This window comes from Microcaecilia unicolor, chromosome 1 (genome assembly GCF_901765095.1).
Source record: "Microcaecilia unicolor chromosome 1, aMicUni1.1, whole genome shotgun sequence".
Taxonomy (NCBI): domain Eukaryota; kingdom Metazoa; phylum Chordata; class Amphibia; order Gymnophiona; family Siphonopidae; genus Microcaecilia; species Microcaecilia unicolor.
Window position 1 is genome coordinate 626167570 of NC_044031.1, and position 19441 is coordinate 626187010.

General features: G+C 45.3%; 1 protein-coding gene across 3 annotated transcripts in view; it reads left to right on the forward strand.

Annotated features, from left to right (window-relative positions):
- Window positions 1-19441, forward strand: part of GRINA (glutamate ionotropic receptor NMDA type subunit associated protein 1) — a 146244-nt gene that overhangs the window by 60461 nt on the left and 66342 nt on the right. For all 3 annotated transcript variants that reach the window (XM_030220597.1, XM_030220588.1, XM_030220604.1), the window contains one exon: window positions 16980-17367. In XM_030220597.1, the coding sequence (XP_030076457.1) occupies window positions 17010-17367 (358 nt within the window). In that variant the 5' untranslated portion in view covers window positions 16980-17009. The remainder of the gene's footprint in view (window positions 1-16979; window positions 17368-19441) is intronic.

Sequence of the window (19441 nt, forward strand, 5' to 3'; positions counted from 1 at the left end):
GGCCCTGTGCAACTCTCTAGTTCACTAACAGCCAGGACCTGACTCCTGTCTCGGAGCTGGCCCTCCAGTCTTTCCTGGTGGCGGCCCTCAAGTGTATCTGGGCCTTACTTCCTGAGCTGCTGGATGTCCTTTTGTGCATCGGCACCCAAGCCAGCACCCCCTCAGCGTCAGTGGAGGAAGCTTCGCCGGAGTTGAGGCAGGAACTGACTCCTCGATGCCCCTCTCGAGGACATGGCTCCTCCAAGTTGAAGCAGGCTCAGTCTCAGCGTTCTCATGAGGAGTTGCTATCTGACACCAATGAGGAACACTCAGAGGAGGATCCAAGGTACTTTTCAGAGGATGAGTCCTATGGCATCCTCTCTGAACCCTGCCTTCCGCTTGATAGGAGAAAGCCCCCTCCAGAGAGCCTTTCGTCCCCCTCTTTTGTAAAGGATATGGATGAGGCTATTCCATTTCATTTGGTTGTGGAGGATGAGACCAGAGCTAAGATGCTTGAAGTCCTAGACTATGAGTCTCCTCTTAGGTAGACTGTGACTGTCCCTCTCCACGAGGTACTCAAGGAAGTCCTTGATCAGAATTGGGAGTCCCCTCTGTTGGTCCCTGTCCTGCCCAAGAAAATTTGGCACGATGTATCGGATCCACAGTACACCTAGTTTTGATAGGTCTCAGTTGTCTCACAATTCCATGGTGGTGGAATTTGCCCTCAAAAGAGCCAGGTGTTCTAGAGACTTTGCCTCTGCACCCCCAGGCAGAGAATCTAGGACCTTAGACTCTTTTGGGAGGATAATTTGGATGTTTTATGTATAGTTCATATATTTTTGTTATCCTTTTTATCCTTGTCATTATTTAAATATTTTGTATTGTTATTTAAATTAGACTCCTGAAGCAGGCTAACAGCCAAAACATGGTACTGTGTCGAGTCTTCATCAATAAACTATTTATCATCATTTGAAGGCTCCTTGTTTGCTTCTGGTTTACCTGGTCTATTTCCCACTCTTTGTGTGTCATTGTCATTTCGTTGTGGGATCTCGGCGTTCCTCTACCCCAACAGACCCTCACCAAATCCAAGATCTCTGCTCAGAGTATAGCAATGCATAGACTCTCAAGGTTGCATGTTTCTGACTTGGAACCATCTGTTCACCAGAGGATGTTGGATGCCTCTTGCCGAGGGGATAGCCTTTTTGAAGAGAAGGTTGAGGAGGTCGCTGACCAAATCAAGAAGCACACTAATACCATCTCTTCTGTCTCCCGCCAGGCACCTTCTGCATCAGCCTCCTCCTCTTGGAAGTCTTTTGGCAAGTCAAGTAGGGGTACCTACTACTCACAGAGGTGCAGGTATGCTACATCTTCTCGCCATCTGTCTAGGCTCAACCCCAGTGCGCTCGTTCTCATCAACAGCGTGCACCTGAGGCCCTTGCTGCTCCCCAGTCAAAGCAAGGGACAAGCTTTTGACTGGCTTCAGTAGAGCGTAGCCACTGTCAAAGTGTCTGTAACAGATGACTTACCAGTCGGGGGGAGGCTGAAGTTTTTTTACGAAAGGAGGCCCCTTATGACCTCCGACCAGTGTTTCTGCAAATATTCCGCCTTGGATACACCCTAAATTGACTTCACAAACCTCCAGATTGCCTGCTGAGAGCTCATTACTAAGTTCTCATCACTAGCAGGTACTTACAGAGGAACTCTCAGCCCTTCTGAAGGCCCATGCAGTCAAGCCCGTTCCACCAGTGGAGGAAGGGCAGGGATTCTATTCCAGGTACTTCCTCATGCAAAAGAAGACATGGGGATGTATCGTAACCTAGACCTAAGGGCCCTGAACAAATTCCTGGTCAAAGAAAAGTTCAGGAAGGTTTCCCTGGGCACCCTTTTCCCCATTACTCAGGAAAACGATTGGCTAATCTCTCTGGACTTAAAGGATGCATATACTCGCATCCCGGATTTCGGATGGGAACAATTCACTTCCAGTACCATGTGTTTCCCTTTGGCCTCACATCAGCTCCCAGGATATTTTCAAAATGTCTATCAGTAGTCGCAACGTTGCTACGCAGACTGGGAGTCCATTTGTTACCTTACCTTGATGATTGACTGGTGAAGAGTACATCGGAGGAGAGTGCTCGGGAGTCCTTGTGGATGACTTTTCAGATGCTCGAGCTACTAGAGTTCGTTTTAAACAAGTACCATCTTTCCCATACACAACTATTGGAATTCATTGGAGCCCTGCTCGATACACAGAAGGTTTGGGCCTTTCTTCTGCAGCTGAGTGCAGACACTCTAGTTGCACTGGCTTCTCAGGTTCGGGCTGCTCAACAGGTCATTGCTCAGCATATGTTGAGGTGGTTGGGCCAAATGGCTTCCACAGTTTGTGACACCCATGACACACCTTCACATGAGATCAGCCCAATGGACTCTAGCCTCCTAGTGATGCCAAGCTGTAGGAGATCTGGATGATGTCATCCGTGTGTCCCCAGAGCTTGTTCACTCTCTGTTCTGGTGAACCATTTGATCCAATTTGATTCTGGGACTCCAATTCCAAATTCCTCATCCTCAAAAGATGCTGATGACGGATTCATCTGTTCTGTGCTCGGGATGGACTTCACACTCAAGAAGCTTGGTCTGCTCAAGAAACAGATCTGCAGATCAATCTTCTAGAGCTCCGGGTGATCTGGAATGGTCTAAAGGCTTTCAGGGATTGGCTGACTCACCAAATTGTACTCATTCAAATGGACAATGAGGTTGCATGTATTACACCAACAAACAGGGAGGCACTGGATCATGCCCTCTGTGTCAGGAGGCCATCCAGATGTGACAGTGGGCTCTTTGGGCCACTTATCTGGCAAGCAGAAATAACAGTCTGGCTGACAGGCTGATAAGGGTTATGCAACCGCACGAGTGGTCTCTCCACATGGGTGTTGCCCACGAGATCTTCTGATCGTGGAGCACCCCTTCAGTGGATCTCTTTGCCACTCAGCTGAATCAAAAAGTCCCTCAGTTCTGCTCCAGACTTCAGGCCCACGATGGACCAGCATTGGATGCCTTCCTCCTGCATTGGGGGGCAGGTCTTCTGTATGGTTATCCTCCCATTCCTCTTGTGGGGAAGACTTTGCTGAAATTCAGACAAGACCACGGGACCATGATCTTAATTGCACCTTACTGGCCACATCATATATGGTTCCCTCTTCTTCTGAGGTTATCCTCCAAAGAGCTATGGAGATTGGTGTGTTTTCCAACTCTTATCACGCAGAACCAAGGGATCTCTTCTACATCCCAACCTTCAGTCTCTGGCCCTTACGGCCTGGATGTTCAGAGCCTAGAATTTACTTCCTTGGATCTTTCTGAGGGTGTCTCCCATGTCTTGCTGTCTTCCAGGAAAGATTCCACTAACAGATGTTACTCTTTTAAATATAGTAGGTTTGCCTCTAGTGTGAGGGCAAGGCCCTAGATCCCCTTTCTTTCCCTACACAGACCCTGCTTGAATACCTTCTACACCTTTCCGAGTCTGTCTCAAGACTAACTCTGTAAGGGTCCACCTCAGTGCAATTAGTGCTTATCAGTGTGTAGAGGGTAAGTCCATCTCTGGATAGCCTTGTCTGCTTCATGTTAGGTCTGCTTTTGTCAAAGCCCCCTGTCAATCCTCCACCTGTGTCATGAGATCTCAACGTTGTTCTCACTCAGCTTATGAGAGCTCCTTTCAAGCCACTGAATTCCTACCATCTGAAGTACTTGACCTGGAACGTCATCTTTTTGGTGGCTGTTACTTCAGCTTGCAGAGTCATTGAGTTTCAGGCCCTAGTAGTAGTTGCAACTTATACTAAGTTTCATCACAACAGAATAGTCGTCTGCACACACCCTAAGTTCTTGCCGAAGGTCATGTCTGAGTTCCATCTGAACCAGTCGATTATCTTGCCAACATTCTTTCCCCGACCTCATACCTATCCTGCCGAGAGCACCTCACACACCTTGGACTGCAAGCGAGCATTGGCCTACTACACGGAGCGGACAAGGCCTCACAGACAGTCCGCCCAACTTTTTTTTTTTTTTAAATCCTAAAAGGATGGGGGTCAACATCAGGAATTTCACAATCTCTAATTGGCTAGCAGATTGCATTTCTTTGACTTATGCCCAGGCTGGGTAGACCCAGGAGGATCATATCACAGCTCACAATGTTAGAGCCATGGCTGCGTTGGTAGCCTATTTGAGGTCACCCTCCACTGAAGAGATTTGCAAGGCTGCGACGTGGTCTTCAGTCCACACATTCACTCTCATTACTGCCTCAAGCAGGATACCTGATGCAACAGTCGGTTCGAGCAGACAGTGTTGCAAAATCTGTTTGGGGTCTAGAGTCCAGCTCCACCCCCCTAGGCCCATTTTATTGTGTTCCAGGCTGCACTCTCATTCAGATTGTATATAGTTTTCAGGTTAATCTGTGTTATGTCCTTGCCGTTGCGAGACCCAATTGACCAATGTTTGGGTTTTTTTTGGTGAGCCTGGAAGCTAGGGATACATCATTGTGAGAATTAATGGCCTGCTTGTCCTTGGAGAAAGTGGAGATACTTGTAGCAGGTATTCTCTGAGAACAGCAGGCCTCATATTCTCACAAACCCTCCCGCCACCCCTAGTCTTCTTTTTACATTTTTTAAAAATGCTGTATTATTTAACCGCCGTAACCACCCTTTTTGGTGGGCAGGACAGCACTTGTGCATTTGCAGTAGAGCATGTCTCACACTCCACAAAGCTCCATTAAGCTTGTTATAAGCTTCGTACATGCAACGCGTCACCGCGTTACCCAGTTGTGAGACTATAAGGCCAGCTGTCCTTGGAGAATACCTACTACAGGGAAGTATCTTCGCTCTTCTGCTTCGGCGATACTTTGGGCTTCTGGATGCCCATTCTTCGGAGCACTTTCCAAGCCTCTGCCACAGTACTAAGTTTTAATTTGTAGTCCATTGATGGTCACTAATCTAAATGGAAATGTCCAAAGTTAGCATAGCTGCACTTGAGCCAGGAACCCACATGACATCTCGGAAGGCCCCAACGCTTTGTATGTCTTATGCATTGAATTGCCCCTTTTTCCAGGGTCTCCTCAGCATGGCGTCCTTATCAGTATAGTGCAAAAAAGCCAACCACCACATCATGTGGGCGATTACTTATACTGGATCTCAGGGATTGGTGTGCCCGCTACAGCTGTGATGAGTCTACATTAGCCTCCAGGTTCTCCCCCAGAAGTCAGCAGTACAACTGTTGAACCATTTGAATCAGGTCATTAAACTCTGCTGTCTCTGGATTCCTCCAAGCCGCAAATTATTTCTCGTCGTGTGATTCTCCATATCCTTAGTCTTTGCTTTTAAGAGCTCCTGGAACTCTCCCTTCATTTCTTCCAGGTAGCACTGCACTGATGCCACAGAGGTCTCGCACCCATCTATACGTTCCTCCACCGGGTCAATGTCGTGCCCATACCTACCAGGTCGGATATTATCTACTGTACCACATCTTTGATCTGGGATTTCACCTCTACTATCTCCATCTTAATTTCACAGACAGATGAACAAATGTTTACAGACATTAGGAAAGCTGGCAAATTGGGCAACTTTTATAATAATTGGTGATTTCAGTAATCCAATAGTGACTGGATAAATGTTACATCAGGGAGATAAAATTCCTAGATGTAATAAACGACTCGTCTTGGAGCAACTGATCCAGGAACTGACAAGAGGGGGAGCCATTTTAGATTTAGTTCTTGGTCACATGCAGGCTGTAGTACGAGAGGTAACATTGTTGGGTCCCCTGGGAAACAGTGATCATAACATGATTTAAGTTTGAGCTACTATCTGGAATGAAGTCACAAAGGAAATCTAAAGTAGTTGCATTTAATTTTTGAAAGGGAAGTAAGATTGCAGCCAGTTGAAACTGTACCTGAGGACTTATTGCTTGTATTGAAATAACTCCCTGAGGACTTAGTGCCTCAACCGGCAACATACTGAACTGTGCTATTGAGTACAAATGCCTGAAGCAACTTTTTAACTCAGAACCTGTTGTAGCTTAAGCAGAGCTCAAACTTTGTAACATTTTGCCAATCACTAAGTGCTCTTCGCATGCTTGTATCTATCTTATTGCACGCTTTTTCTATCTTATTGCACCACAGTTCACTGTAGGATATTGCACTGTAGGACCCGTAAACACCTCAGTCCTGGCTAATTGACTGGTGGGATCTTTGCCTAACTGGGGGGCCCCAAACAACTCATGCGATCCAGCGTGTTCCAGCCCCGCTGCCTCAGCCGGCAACATACAGCCTATTCCAGCCCATCTGCTCCATATTGTTTCAGTCCGCCTGATTCCAGTCACTACTTAAGCACCCGCAAACACCGCAGCCGCTATTCATGGCCCCGATACACATTCTTTTCCTGGCCCTGTCCCTTCCTAATCTTTTCCCCCTCCCCCTACCACTGCCCACATCAGGAACACACTGCCCACCCATGTCCTCTCCTGTCCTGCTCACTATTTCAATACCCTACCCTCCCCTCACCACCTCACCATCTCTCCTATCCCCCTCTTTCTTCCTAGCTCTCAACCTTCCAACACTTCCTTCCTGCCATTAACCCATCCCCATTCCTCCTAAGCGCATCCCGGCTTCGTCGCCTTCGCCACCCTACCTCCCCCACCCTCCTCTGCACTCTCTTGCTCCTTCTCCTGCTATCCGCGGGTGACATCAGTCCCAATCCAGGTCCCCCACACCTGTTCTCGACCAATCCATGCAAATGATTCTGGGATGTCTCCAATCTCATCTCTATTCCCCTCCTCCCCTCATCTTCCCTCCCCTTCTCGTGTGCCCTGTGGAATGCCTGCTCGGTCTGCAATAAACTTCCCTTCACCCATGATCTCTTCATCTCCCGTTCCCTTCAGCTACTCGCCCTAACTGAAACCTGGCTCACTCCTGACGACTCTGCGTCAGTCGCGGCCCTTTGCCACAGAGGTTATCTCTTCTCCCACACTCCCCACACAGCTGGCCGTGGAGGAGGCGTCAGGTTTCTACTCTCGCCCTCCTGTAGTTTTCAACCCCTCCTCCTACCGCAGTCTCACTGCTTCTCATCCTTCGAAGTTCACTCCATCCGTCTTTTCTACCCACTGCCACTCAGAGTTGCAGTCATTTACCGCCCCCCTGACAAGTCCCTCCCTTCCTTCCTTCCTTACTGACTTCGATGCCTGGCTCTCAGTTTTCCTTGAACCCTCATCTTTGTCCCTCATTCTTGGAGACTTTAACATACATGCTGACAACCCATCTGACTCCTACGCTTCTCAGTTCCTAACTCTGATATCCTCCTTCAACCTCCAGCTGAGCTCCACCACCCCTACTCACCACTCTGGCCATTGTCTTAACCTCGTCCTCTCCTCTACCTGCTCACCCTCCAATTTCTGTGCCTCTGCTCTTCCTCTCTCAGATAATCACCTGATCACCTTCACACTTCATCACCCTCCCCCTCAGTCCCACCCAGTGCTAACCACCACTTCCAGGAATCTCCAGGCTGTCGACCCTCCCACCCTATCCTCTCAAATCTCTAATCTCCTCCCGTCATCATATCCTCCGAATCTGTCGACAAGGCTGTCTCTACTTACAATGCCACTCTCTCCTCTGCTCTGGATACCGTTGCACCATCCATCTCCCGTCCCACAAGACGTACTAATCCCCAGCCCTGGCTGACCCCTTGCATTCGATACCTTCGCTCCTGCGCCCGATCTGCTGAACGCCTCTGGAGGAAATCTCGCACCCATAGTGACTTCTGTCATTACGAATTCATTCTATCCTCCTTCCAGTCCTCCCTGTTTCTTGCCAAACAGGAATATTACACCCATCTGACTAATTCTCTTGGCTCCAACCCTCGTCGTCTCTTCGCCACCCTTAACGCCCTCCTCAAAGTGCCCTCCGCGCCCACCCCCTCACTCTCTCCTCAATCACTGGCTGACTAATTCCGCGACAACGTGCAAAAGATCAACCTCGAATTTGCTACCAAGCCACCTCCTCCTCTTCACCCTTTAACCCACTCCCTCAACCAACCAACCCAAGCCTCCTTCTCCTCTTTTCCCAAGATCACTGAAGAGGAAACAGCCCTTCTCTCCTCCTCAAAATGCACCACCTGTTCCTCTGATCCCATCCCCACCACCTTACTAAACACCATCTCTCCTACTGTCACCCTCCCCATCTGCCACATCCTCAACCTCTCTCTCTCTCCACTGCAACTGTCCCTGACTCCTTCAAGCACGCTGTAGTCACACCACTCCTCAAAAAACCTTCACTTGACCCTACCTGTCCTTCCAACTACCGCCCCATCTCCCTCCTACCCTTCCTCTCCAAGATACTTGAACGCGCCGTTCACAGCCACTGCCTTGATTTTTCTCTCCTCTCATGCCATCCTTGACCCGCTTCAATCCGGTTTTCGCCCTCTACACTCGACAGAAACAGCACTCACTAAAGTCTGTAATGACCTGTTCCTTGCCAAATCCAAAGGTCACTACTCCATCCTCATCCTCCTTGACCTATCCGCCGCTTTTGATACTGTTAATCATAATCTACTTCTTGATACACTATCCTCATTTGGGTTCCAGGGCTCTGTCCTCTCCTGGTTCTCCTCTTATCTCTCCCACTGTACCTTCAGAGTACACTCTCATGGATCTTCCTCAACCCCCATCCCGCTCTCTGTTGGGGTTCCTCAGGGATCTGTCCTTGGACCCCTTCTCTTCTCAATCTACACCTCCTCCCTGGGCTTGCTGATATCATCTCATGGTTTCCAATATCTTTATGCCAACGACACCCAGCTCTATCTCTCCACACCAGACATCACGGCGGTAACCCAGGCCAAAGTATTGGCCTGCTTATCCGACATCGCTGCCTGGATGTCCAACCGCCACCTGAAACTGAACATGGCCAAGACTGAGCTCATTGTCTTTCCACCCAAACCCTCTTCTCCTCTCCCTCCTCTCTCTATCTCAGTCGATGGCAACCTCATCCTCCCCATCTCATCTGCCCGCAACCTTGGAGTCATCTTCGACTCCTCCCTCTCCTTCTCTGCCCATATCCAGCAGACAGCCAAGACCTGTCGCTTCTTTCTGTGTTGATGCCCCTGTATAAGTCGTTGGTGAGGCCCCACCTGGAGTATTGTTTTCAGTTTTGGAGGCTGTATCTTGTTAAGGATGTAAAAAGAATTGAAGCGGTGCAAAGAAAAGCTACGAGAATGGTATGGGATTTGCGTTACAAGACGTATGAGGAGAGACTTGCTGAACTAAATATGTATACTCTGGAGGATATGATACGGACGTTCAAATATTTGAAAGGTATTAATCCGCAAGCGAACCTTTTCCGGAGATGGGAAGGTGGTAGAACTAGAGGACATGAAATGAGATTGAAGGGGGGCAGACTCAAGAAAAATGTCAGGAAGTATTTTTTCACGGAGAGAGTAGTGGATGCTTGGAATGCCCTCCCGCGGGAGGTGGTGGAAATGAAAACAGTAACGGAATTCAAACATGCGTGTGATAAGCATAAAGGAATCCTGTGCCGAAGGAATGGATCCTCAGGAGCTTAGTCAAGATCGGGAGGCGGGGCTGGTGGTTGGGAGGTGGGGATAGGGCTGGGCAGACTTATACGGTCTGTGCCAGAGCCGGTGGTGGGAAGCGGGACTGGTGGTTGGGAGGCGGGGATAGTGCTGGACAGATTTGTACGGTCTGTGCCAGAGCCGGTGGTTGGGAGGCTGGGCTGGTGGTTGGGAGGTGAGGATAGTGCTGGGCAGACTTATACGGTCTATGCCAGAGCCGGTGGTTGGGAGGTGGGGCTGGTGGTTGGGAGGCGGGGATAGTGCTGGGCAGACTTATACGGTCTGTGCCCTGAAGAGCACAGGTACAAATCAAAGTAGGGTATACACAAAAAGCAGCAAATATGAGTTATCTTGTTGGGCAGACTGGATGGACCGTGCAGGTCTTTTTCTGCCGTCATCTACTATGTTACTGTGTTACTATGTAGTATCAGCAAAATTCGCCCTTTCCTCTCTGAGCACACCACCCGAACTCTCATCCATTCTCTCATTACCTCTCGCCTTGACTACTGCAACCTACTCCTCACCGGCCTCCGACTTAACCATCTATCCCCCCTTCAATCCATTCAGAACTCGGCTGCACGCCTTATCTTCCGCCAAAACCGATATGCTCATATCACCCCTCTCCTCAAGTCACTTCACTAGCTTCCGTTCAGGTACCGCATACAATTCAAGCTCCTCCTACTAATCTACAAATGCACTCAATCTGCAGCCCCTCACTACCTCTCTACCCTCATCTTCCCTTACGCCCCTACCCGTAACCTCCGATCACAAGACAAATCCCTCCTCTCAGTACCCTTCTCCACCACTGCCAACTCCAGGCTTCGCCCTTCCTGCCTCGCCTCACCCTATGCCTGGAATAAACTCCCCGAGCCCATACGCCAAGCCCCCTCCCTATCCATCTTCAAATCGCTACTCAGTGCCCACCTCTTCAATGTCACCTTTGGCACCTAACCATTGTACCTCTACTCAAGAAATCTAGACTGTTCCAATTTTTGATTGTCTACACTCCTTGTCCTTTTGTCCTTCTTGTCCTTTAGATTGTAAGCTCCTTTGAGCAGGGACTGTCCTTCTTTGTTTTTTGTACAGTGCTGCGTAACCCTGGTAGCGCTCTAGAAATGTTAAATAATAGTAGTAGTAGTAGATAATGGTTAAAAAGAAGCTAAAAAGATCGGCTGCAAAAGTTAGGACACTAAATCATGTTATTCAAAAATACCGTTTTGGAAGCCCAGACCAGATGCATTCCAAGTATTTACAAAGGTGGAAAGAATAGAAACAGCAAAGGTGAAGTGAAAGAGGCTATTACAGCCAAAAGAATGTCCTTCAAAGAATGGAAAAAGGACCCAAATGAAGAAAATAAGAAGCAACATAAGTACTGGCAAGTCAGATGCAAAGCATTAATAAAGAAGGCTAAAAGAGAATATGAAGAGAAACTTACTGAAGTGGTTAAAACTCACAGTAACAACTTTTTCAGGTACATTAGAAGCAGAAAGCCTGCGAGGGAATCTCTGGGACCGTTAGATCATGAAGGAGCAAAAGGGACACTCTGGGAAGACAAGTCCATAGTGGAGAAATTGAATGAATTCTTTGCTTCGGTCTTTACAGAAGAAGATGTGAAATATCAACCTTTATCAGAAATGGTTTTTCAAGGATGATGATGTGGAGGAAATGAAAGAAATCTCAGGGAATCTGGAAGACATACTGAGCCAAATTGACAAATTAATGAATAGTAAATTGACTAGACCAGATGGCATACATCCAAGGGTTCTCAAAAACTCAAGCATGAAATTGCTGATCTGCTGTTAGTAATATGTAACCTGTCATTAAAATTGTCCCTAGTACCTGAAGATTGGAGGGTGGCCAATGTAACGCCAATTTTTGAAAAGGGTTCCAGGGGTGATCCGGGAAATTAGACCAGTAAACCTGATGTCATTGTCGGGTAAAATAATGGAAAGTATTATAAAGAATAAAATTACTGAACATATAGACAAACATAGTTTAATGGGACAGAGTCGGCATGGATTCAGCCAATGGAAATCTTGCCTCACCGGTTTGGTTCATTTCTTTCAAAGCATGAATAAACATGTGGATAAAGGTGAGCTGGGTGTAGTGTATCTAGATTTTCAGAAAGCTTTTGACAAGGTTCCTCATGAGACTCCTGAGAACATTAGAGAGTTTTGGGATAGGAGGCAATCTCTTGTGAGTTAGAAATTGGTTATTGGACAGAAAACAGAGGGTAGAGTTAAATAGTGTGAATAAGCAGTGTGTTTTTTAAGCCTGTAAAATGTATTGGATATTTTCCTGCCTTAATTCTGAATAGTATTTCTCTAGATTTGGCCAGCAGATGGTGCATGTTTATTCTTGAAGCTGTTATAGAGGACTAACTTCTCTTTCTTTAGTCAGCACACAGATAATAGGAAGTGCCTGTAGTGTTGTAACCAGTTTTTATTTGGAACTTGACTGGTATGGGCTCTGATTGGCCTGGAGTTGAAATTACCCAGCAGATGCAGTCTTAGCCCAGGAGAAAAGAGAGACAGATCTCTTTGCTGAGGCTCTGTGAACAGGTTTATATCCTGACCTTCCCAGGTACTGTTTAGACAGTATATAGATATTTATTTAGTATTATAATTGATCCATATTTCAGTTACCTGTTACTGTTTGATAATTGCACATTTTTTCCCCACTGTTCCAGGTTCTGAGAATAAACACATTTGTTTGTTCGTTCTGCCTGTCTGGTCTGATAAAGAATCCTGGTGGTTTGTGTGTTGGGTCTGTGAGTGCTTTCCGAGAACTGTGGGACCACTGAGAGAATGTGGTTCCAGTAACCTAGAAATCACTGGGGATAATTTGGTAGCGGGAGACTCGTCCAGAGGCAGTTGTGACCTGGGAAGAGGGTGCTAGTGTAGGTCAAAAGCAGCAGGTGCAGGTGGACCTGAACTTTACTGGGGATAGTCCCTCTGTATGGCCACAGGGTAACCCCAGGCGAGTGGCTAGGTGTTTTGTGACAATGCTCATTTCTTTCAATGGAGGAGGGTGAATAGTGGAGTGCCGCAGGGATCAGAAATGGGACCGGTGCTATTTAACATATTTATAAATGATATGAAAATAGTAACGATGAGTGAGGTGATTAAAGTTACAGATAAAACAAAACTATTCAAGGTTATTAAAACACATGTGGACTGTGAAAAATTGCAGGAAGACCTTAGAAGACTGGGCATCTAAATTGGCAGATGAAGTTTAATGTAGACAAATGCAAAGTGATACACACTGGAAAGAATAATCCGAATCATGGTTACTTGATGCTAGGGTCCACCTTGGGGGGTCAGCACTCAAAAAAAGATCTAGGAGTCATAGATAATACACTGAACTCTTATGCTCAGTATGCGGCGGCAGCCAAAAAAAGCAAACAGTATGCTAAGAATTATTAAGAACGGGATGGTAAATAATACCAATAATACTATAATGCCTCTATGTAGCTCCATGGTCCATCCTCACCTTGAGTATTGTGCTCAGTCCTGCTCGCTGTATCTCAAAAAAGATTTAACGGAATTAGAAAAGGTTTCAAAGAAGAGTGACCAAAATTATAAAGGGGATGGAACTTCTCTCATGTGAGGAAAGGCTAAAGAGCTTAGGACTCTTCAGCTTGAAAAAGACATGGATCAGGGGAGATATGATTGAAGTCTACAAAATCCTGAGTGGTGTAGAACAAATTTATTTTATTTATTTGTTTTATTTGTATCCCACATTTTCCCACCTATTTGCAGGCTCAGTGTGGCTTACATAGCACCATAGAGGCGTTCGCCATCTCTAGTAGAGAAACAAATAGAAAGAGTTATTGTGGTCGAATAGGTTCATGTGTTGGAGGATCATGGAGAGGTAGGGTTTTGCAATGTCTGTTTCCGGCTTTGGTTTCATTGTGTTGCAAGGTCTGGGCAATTAGGATTGAGTCAAAGTGAATCAGTGTTTTGCTCATTCCAAAAGTACAAAGACTAGGGGACACTCAAGGAATTTACATGGAAATACTTTTAAAACATACAGGAGGAAATATTTTTTCACTCAACAAATGGTTGGTCTCTGGAACTCTTTGCCAGAGGATGTAGTAACAGCAGTTAACGAATCTGGGTTAAAAAAAAGGTTTGGACAAATTCCTGGAGGAAAAGCCCATTGTCTGCTATCGAGACAGACATGGGAAAGGGAACTTGATATACCGCCTTTCTGTGGTTTTTGCAACTACATTCAAAGCGGTTTACATAGTATATTCAGGTACTTATTTGTACCAGGGGCAATGGAGGGTTAAGTGACTTGCCTAGCCTCACAAGGAGCTGCAGTGGAAATCGAACTCAGTTCCCCAGGATCAAAGTCCACTGCTGTAACCACTAGGCCACTCCTCCTCCTTGGGGTAATCTTCGACTCCTCCCTCTCCTTCTCTGCAAATATTCAACAGACTGCTAAAACCTGTCGTTTCTTTCTCTATAATATCGGCAAAATTCACCCTTTCCTTTCTGAGCACACTACCAGAACCCTCATCCACACTCTAATCACCTCTCGCTTGGACTATTGCAACTTGCTTCTCACACGTCTCCCACTTAGCCATCTCTCTCCTCTTCAATCTGTCCAAAATTCTGCTGCACGACTAATATTCCGCCAGTGTCGTTATGCTCATATTAGCCCTCTCCTCAAGTGACTTCACTGGCTTCCTATCCGTTTCCGCATACAGTTCAAACTCCTCTTATTGACCTATAAGTGCATTCACTCTGCAACTCCTCAGTACCTCTCCACTCTCATCTCTCCCTACATTCCTCCCAGGGAACTCCATTCACTGGGTAAATCTCGCTTATCTGTACCCTTCTCCTCCACCGCTAACTCCAGACTCCGTTCCTTTTATCTTGCTGCACCATATGCCTGGAATAGACTTCCTGAGCCGGTACATCAAGCTCCATCGCTGGCAGTCTTCAAATCTAAGCTAAAAGCCCACCTTTTTAATGCTCCTAACCCTTATTCACTTGTTCAGAACCCTTATTTTATCATCCTCACTTTAATATTCCCTTATCTCTTGTTTGTCCTGTTTGTCTGTCCTAATTAGATTGTAAGCTCTGTCGAGCAGGGACTGTCTCTTCATGTTCAAGTGTACAGCGCTGCGTACGTCTAGTGGCGCTTTAGAAATGATAAGTAGTAGTAGTAGTCCACTGCTTGCCCTGAGATTGGTAGCATGGAATGTTGCCACTATTTTGGAGCAGGTGGGGGGAAGATGGGTTTGTGGTTGGGAGGCTAGGATAGGGGAGGGCAGACTTATACGGTCTGTACCAGAGCCGGTGATGGGAAGCGGGACTGGTGGTTTGGAGGCGGGAAATACTGCTGGGCAGACTTATACGGTCTGTGCCCTGAAAAAGACAGGTACAAATTCAAGGTGGTACAAATTCAAGGTAAGGTATACACATATGAGTTTATCTTGGGCAGACTGGATGGACCATGCAGGTCTTTTTCTGCCGTCATCTACTATGTTACTTGTGACCTGGCTTGGCCACTGTTGGAAATAGGATACTGGGCTAGATGGCCCATTGGTCTGACCCAGTATGGCTATTCTTAAGTTATTATGTTCAGGTCTGCAGTCATCCCCGGCAGCATCAGTTCCTCCCCAGGCTCCAGTTCAGCACAGTCTTGCATGTGCTTTGATCAATGCACTTTCTGCTCCTCTACTTTTCGCAGACCTCAGCCTATGGCCTTATCCAGTTGCTTGAGCAGATCTTGCCCTCAGTAACTCCGACTTTGTCTGCAGAGTGAGTGCTTCAAAGGAACAAAGACTACTAATCTGTTGAGGAGTTTATAGAGCAGGCTCAGCAAATTGCTAAGACTCTCTCAGGTGCTCCGAGTGTAGACTAGAATAGGCTTGTTCCGAAAATATTTGGATCCGATATTTAGCAGGACATATCTGAATAGAAAAGGGTCTTATCAAGTTAAGTTACTTACTGGATATCAGTGACACTGTGGTTTGTGGTGAGGTAGTCCAGGGGCAGAGTCAAGGTGGACCCGGAAAGTATCTGGGTGCTGCCAATTTTTAATGCTGGTACCCAGATAACCAGCTGGCCAAGAAGGACCACATAAAATGTGGTTTTAACTATGTCTGCTTAGTTATTTGGATACTGCCGCTGAATTTTGGCGCACCTAGGTCACTTCAAGGAGCTGCCCATACCTGGATAAGGGCCCCACATGGCTTCCCTATCCCCTGCCCGTTCCCCCAACCCCTTCCAACAGTCATAACAGTCTGATCACTAAAAACTTTTAACTCCTAACCCTTATTCACTTGTTCAGAACCCGTATTTTATCATCCTCGCTTTAATATTCCTTTATCTCTTATTTGTCCTGTTTGTCCTAATTAGATTGTAAGTTTTGTCGAGCAGGGACTCTCTCTCTTCATGTTCAAGTGTACAGCGCTGCGTACGTCTAGTAGCCCTTTAGAAATGATAAGTAGTAGTAGTAGACACACATCATCACTTCCTCCATTTTAACAACTTTAAGTAATTTTTTGTTATCTTCAAATTTGATCACTCACTTGATTTTTCCCATTTCCAAATCATTTATAAATGTGTTAACAACCATTGCTCTGCTCCCTGTTCAGATCCCTGTATTACTCTACTATTGGCTGCCTTTCATTGAGAGAATTGGCCATTTAACCCTACTCTGTGTTTTGTCTTTTACCCATTTCCCAATCTGTAGCAGGGCGTTACCTCTTATCCCATGGCTTTTAACCCTTTCATGTCCTTGTTGTCATATGGCAACTGAAATATAGGCTTACATATGTTAACGAACTTGGAAAGATTAAATTTCCTCAAGCTTCTCTCAGGGACGCTTGTCAAAAGCTTTCTGAAAGTCCAGATACACTATATCTACCGGCTTACCTTTATCAGTGTTTATTAATGCTTTCAAATGATGTAGCAGATTGGTAAGGCAAGACTTCATTGGCTAAATTCATGTTAACTCTGTTCCAGTAACCCATCTTTGTCTGTGTTCAGAATTTTTGTTTCTGTTTCTAATGTATCTGAAGAAAGTTATATTATGCTTTTAATGCATGTTAGGACTTGTTAATGCATACAAATTGACTCTATATTTATTTAGCTGAAGTGTTAATGTGTGTTAATCAATTTTGCATTCATTTAATATTTTAAGGCAAAATAATGAACCAAATGCATACTAATGTTTGTACATCCCCAATTACTACTTGCTTTAGAAAAGGAATTATTTTGTTCATCTGTACGTTCATTTTGGAGGAGAGGAATAGGATATTTAAAGGTTTGGGAGGGGTGGAGGATGGTATATTCAAGAGTTTTCTTGATTTTATCTATAGGTATTTTCCTTTGGCCTGGGTTTTCTTTTGATTGATTTTCACTTCAGTTTGTACTGTTTCCACAGGAACCGAGAACACATTGATCACTCTCAATCATGTCACATGAGAAAAGTTTCCTGGTGTCTGGGGAACCATATCTCACCCCAGATGCTCCACATCCAACAATGCAAGGTCAGCCAGCTGTTAGTCCACCCTATGGACAGCCGCCGTACCCTGCAGCTGCACCCTATGGACAGCCGCCGTACCCTGCAGCTGCACCCTATGGACAGCCACCGTACCCAACAGCTGCACCCTATGGACAGCCCCCATACCCAGCAGCTGCACCCTATGGACAGCCGCCGTACCCAGGTTCCTCGCCTGGCAGCCAACAACCATACTTCCAAGGACCGTATCCACAACCACCTTATATGCAGTCCCCCTACGCTCAGCCATCAGGGTTTCCAGATCAAGCTGGTGAGTGACATGCTCTGTTTGTAAGCTTTGTGTTAAGTAGTGGTGATTTTATATGTCTATATCTATCTATCTATCTATCAAAAAAAATATATGTGTGTGTATATATATATATATAAAAGAGGTGTTCTATTGTAACCCTAACAAGCCTTGTTAAGTTGGCTTTCATGTTGACAAAAGTCATGGGTCCAAAAAATCAGAAGCAACTATTTGTACAAAATTGAAGGTAAATATGTAAAATGATGGTAAATTATCAAATGTGTTCATTAACATGTAACATGGAAACGAGCAATGACACATTGCCATGTTTCAGCAGTAAATACCAGCATCATGTTTTAATATGAGGTTCAGAGACCTCAAATCTGACTCCATCTCTAAATAGCAGTAGTACTGAGGTAATCAAGAAGTTGTGAAGTTCTAAAAGGAATTGCCACTAAGAGAGACGTTAGGTCTAAGGAAAGGATACCAGCCTTATGACAAACTGGATTTAGATTACAAGTTATACAATGCAGCGAAGGACAGCCTGATACAGCAAAAGCATTTATACTTACAGCCTTTCATCATTAAGTGAAGCCCACATATCATCATTTGGGATGAGGAGTTTATTTGCCAAGATACAAGTCAAATCAGTGATTGACAACAGGCACGTACAATCAATTAGTTATAGGAATATAATAATCCAGCTGTGGCATTTTTATACAATCACCATCTAAAAAATAAACCAGCGCATTTCAGTACAGGACGTGGAAAATGAATATGTTGCATTGTACGAGCACCGGTCATGTTGTTTCAATTCTTCTTTAGTTGTTAACCAGTGTGGGTGTTCTTCAGATAAACAAGGGCAAAAATAGTCTTCCAACCCCCATCCTTCTCTTTCCATCTCTCCTTAATTTTATCCCCCCTTATCTTTTCTCACAAATTACACTATCCTATCCTGTCTACCCTCTTTTATCCTAGTCATATATTATCTAGCTCAACTTATCATACACTACTAAGCCCAACTTTACATTGTTTTACTACTGTTTTATTAAAATTCTATTAACTTTGTATTTCAAATTACTATGTAAGCCGCATTGAGCCTGCATTATGTGGGAAAGTGCGGGGTACAAATGTAATAATAATAATAATAGGATATACAGAAACTAGAGGTTATATAAGTGTAGGAATCGCCATACTTTCTCCTTCTCCACAAAAGCGCAAGTAAGGAAGAGGTTGAGAACTACAGGCCAATAAGTCTGACTTCTGTGGTAAATAAATTAATGGGAATACTTTTAAAAGAGAGGATAGTAAAGTTTTTGAAATCAATGGATTATAGGACCCGAAGCAACATGGTTTCACTAGAGGTAGGTCTTGTCAGACAAATCTGATTAATTTCTTTGACTGGGTGACCCAGAGAATTGGATCAAGGGAGAGCACTACGTAAGTACATAAGTATTGCCATACTGGGAAAGACCAAAGGTCCATCAAGCCCATCATCCTGTTTCCAACAGTGACCAATCCAGGTCACAAATACCTGGCAAGATCGAAAAAACTACAAAACATTTTATACTGCTTATCCCAGAAGTAGTGGATTTTTCCCCAAGTCCATTTAATAATGGTCTATGGACTTTTCGTTTAGGAAGTCGTCCAAACCTTTTTTAAACTCCGCTAAGATAATCGCCTTTACCACATTCTCTGGCAATGAATTCCAGAGTTTACTTACATGTTGAGTGAAGAAAAATTTTCTTTGATTAGTTTTAAATTTACTACATTGTAGCTTCATCGCATGCCCCCTAGGCCTAGTATTTTTGGAAAGCGTAAACAGATGCTTCACATCTACCTGTTCCACTCCACTCATTATTTTATAGACCTCTATCATATCTCCCCTCAGCCGCCTTTTCTCCAAGCTGAAGAGCCCTAGCCGCTTTAGCCTTTCCTCATTTTATCATTTTCGTCGCCCTTCTCTGCACCTTTTCTAATTCCACTATATCTTTTTTGAGATGTGGTGACTAGAATTGCACACAGTATTCGAGGTGCGGTCGCACCATGGAGCAATACAAAGGCATTATAACATCCTCATTTTTGTTTTCCATTCCTT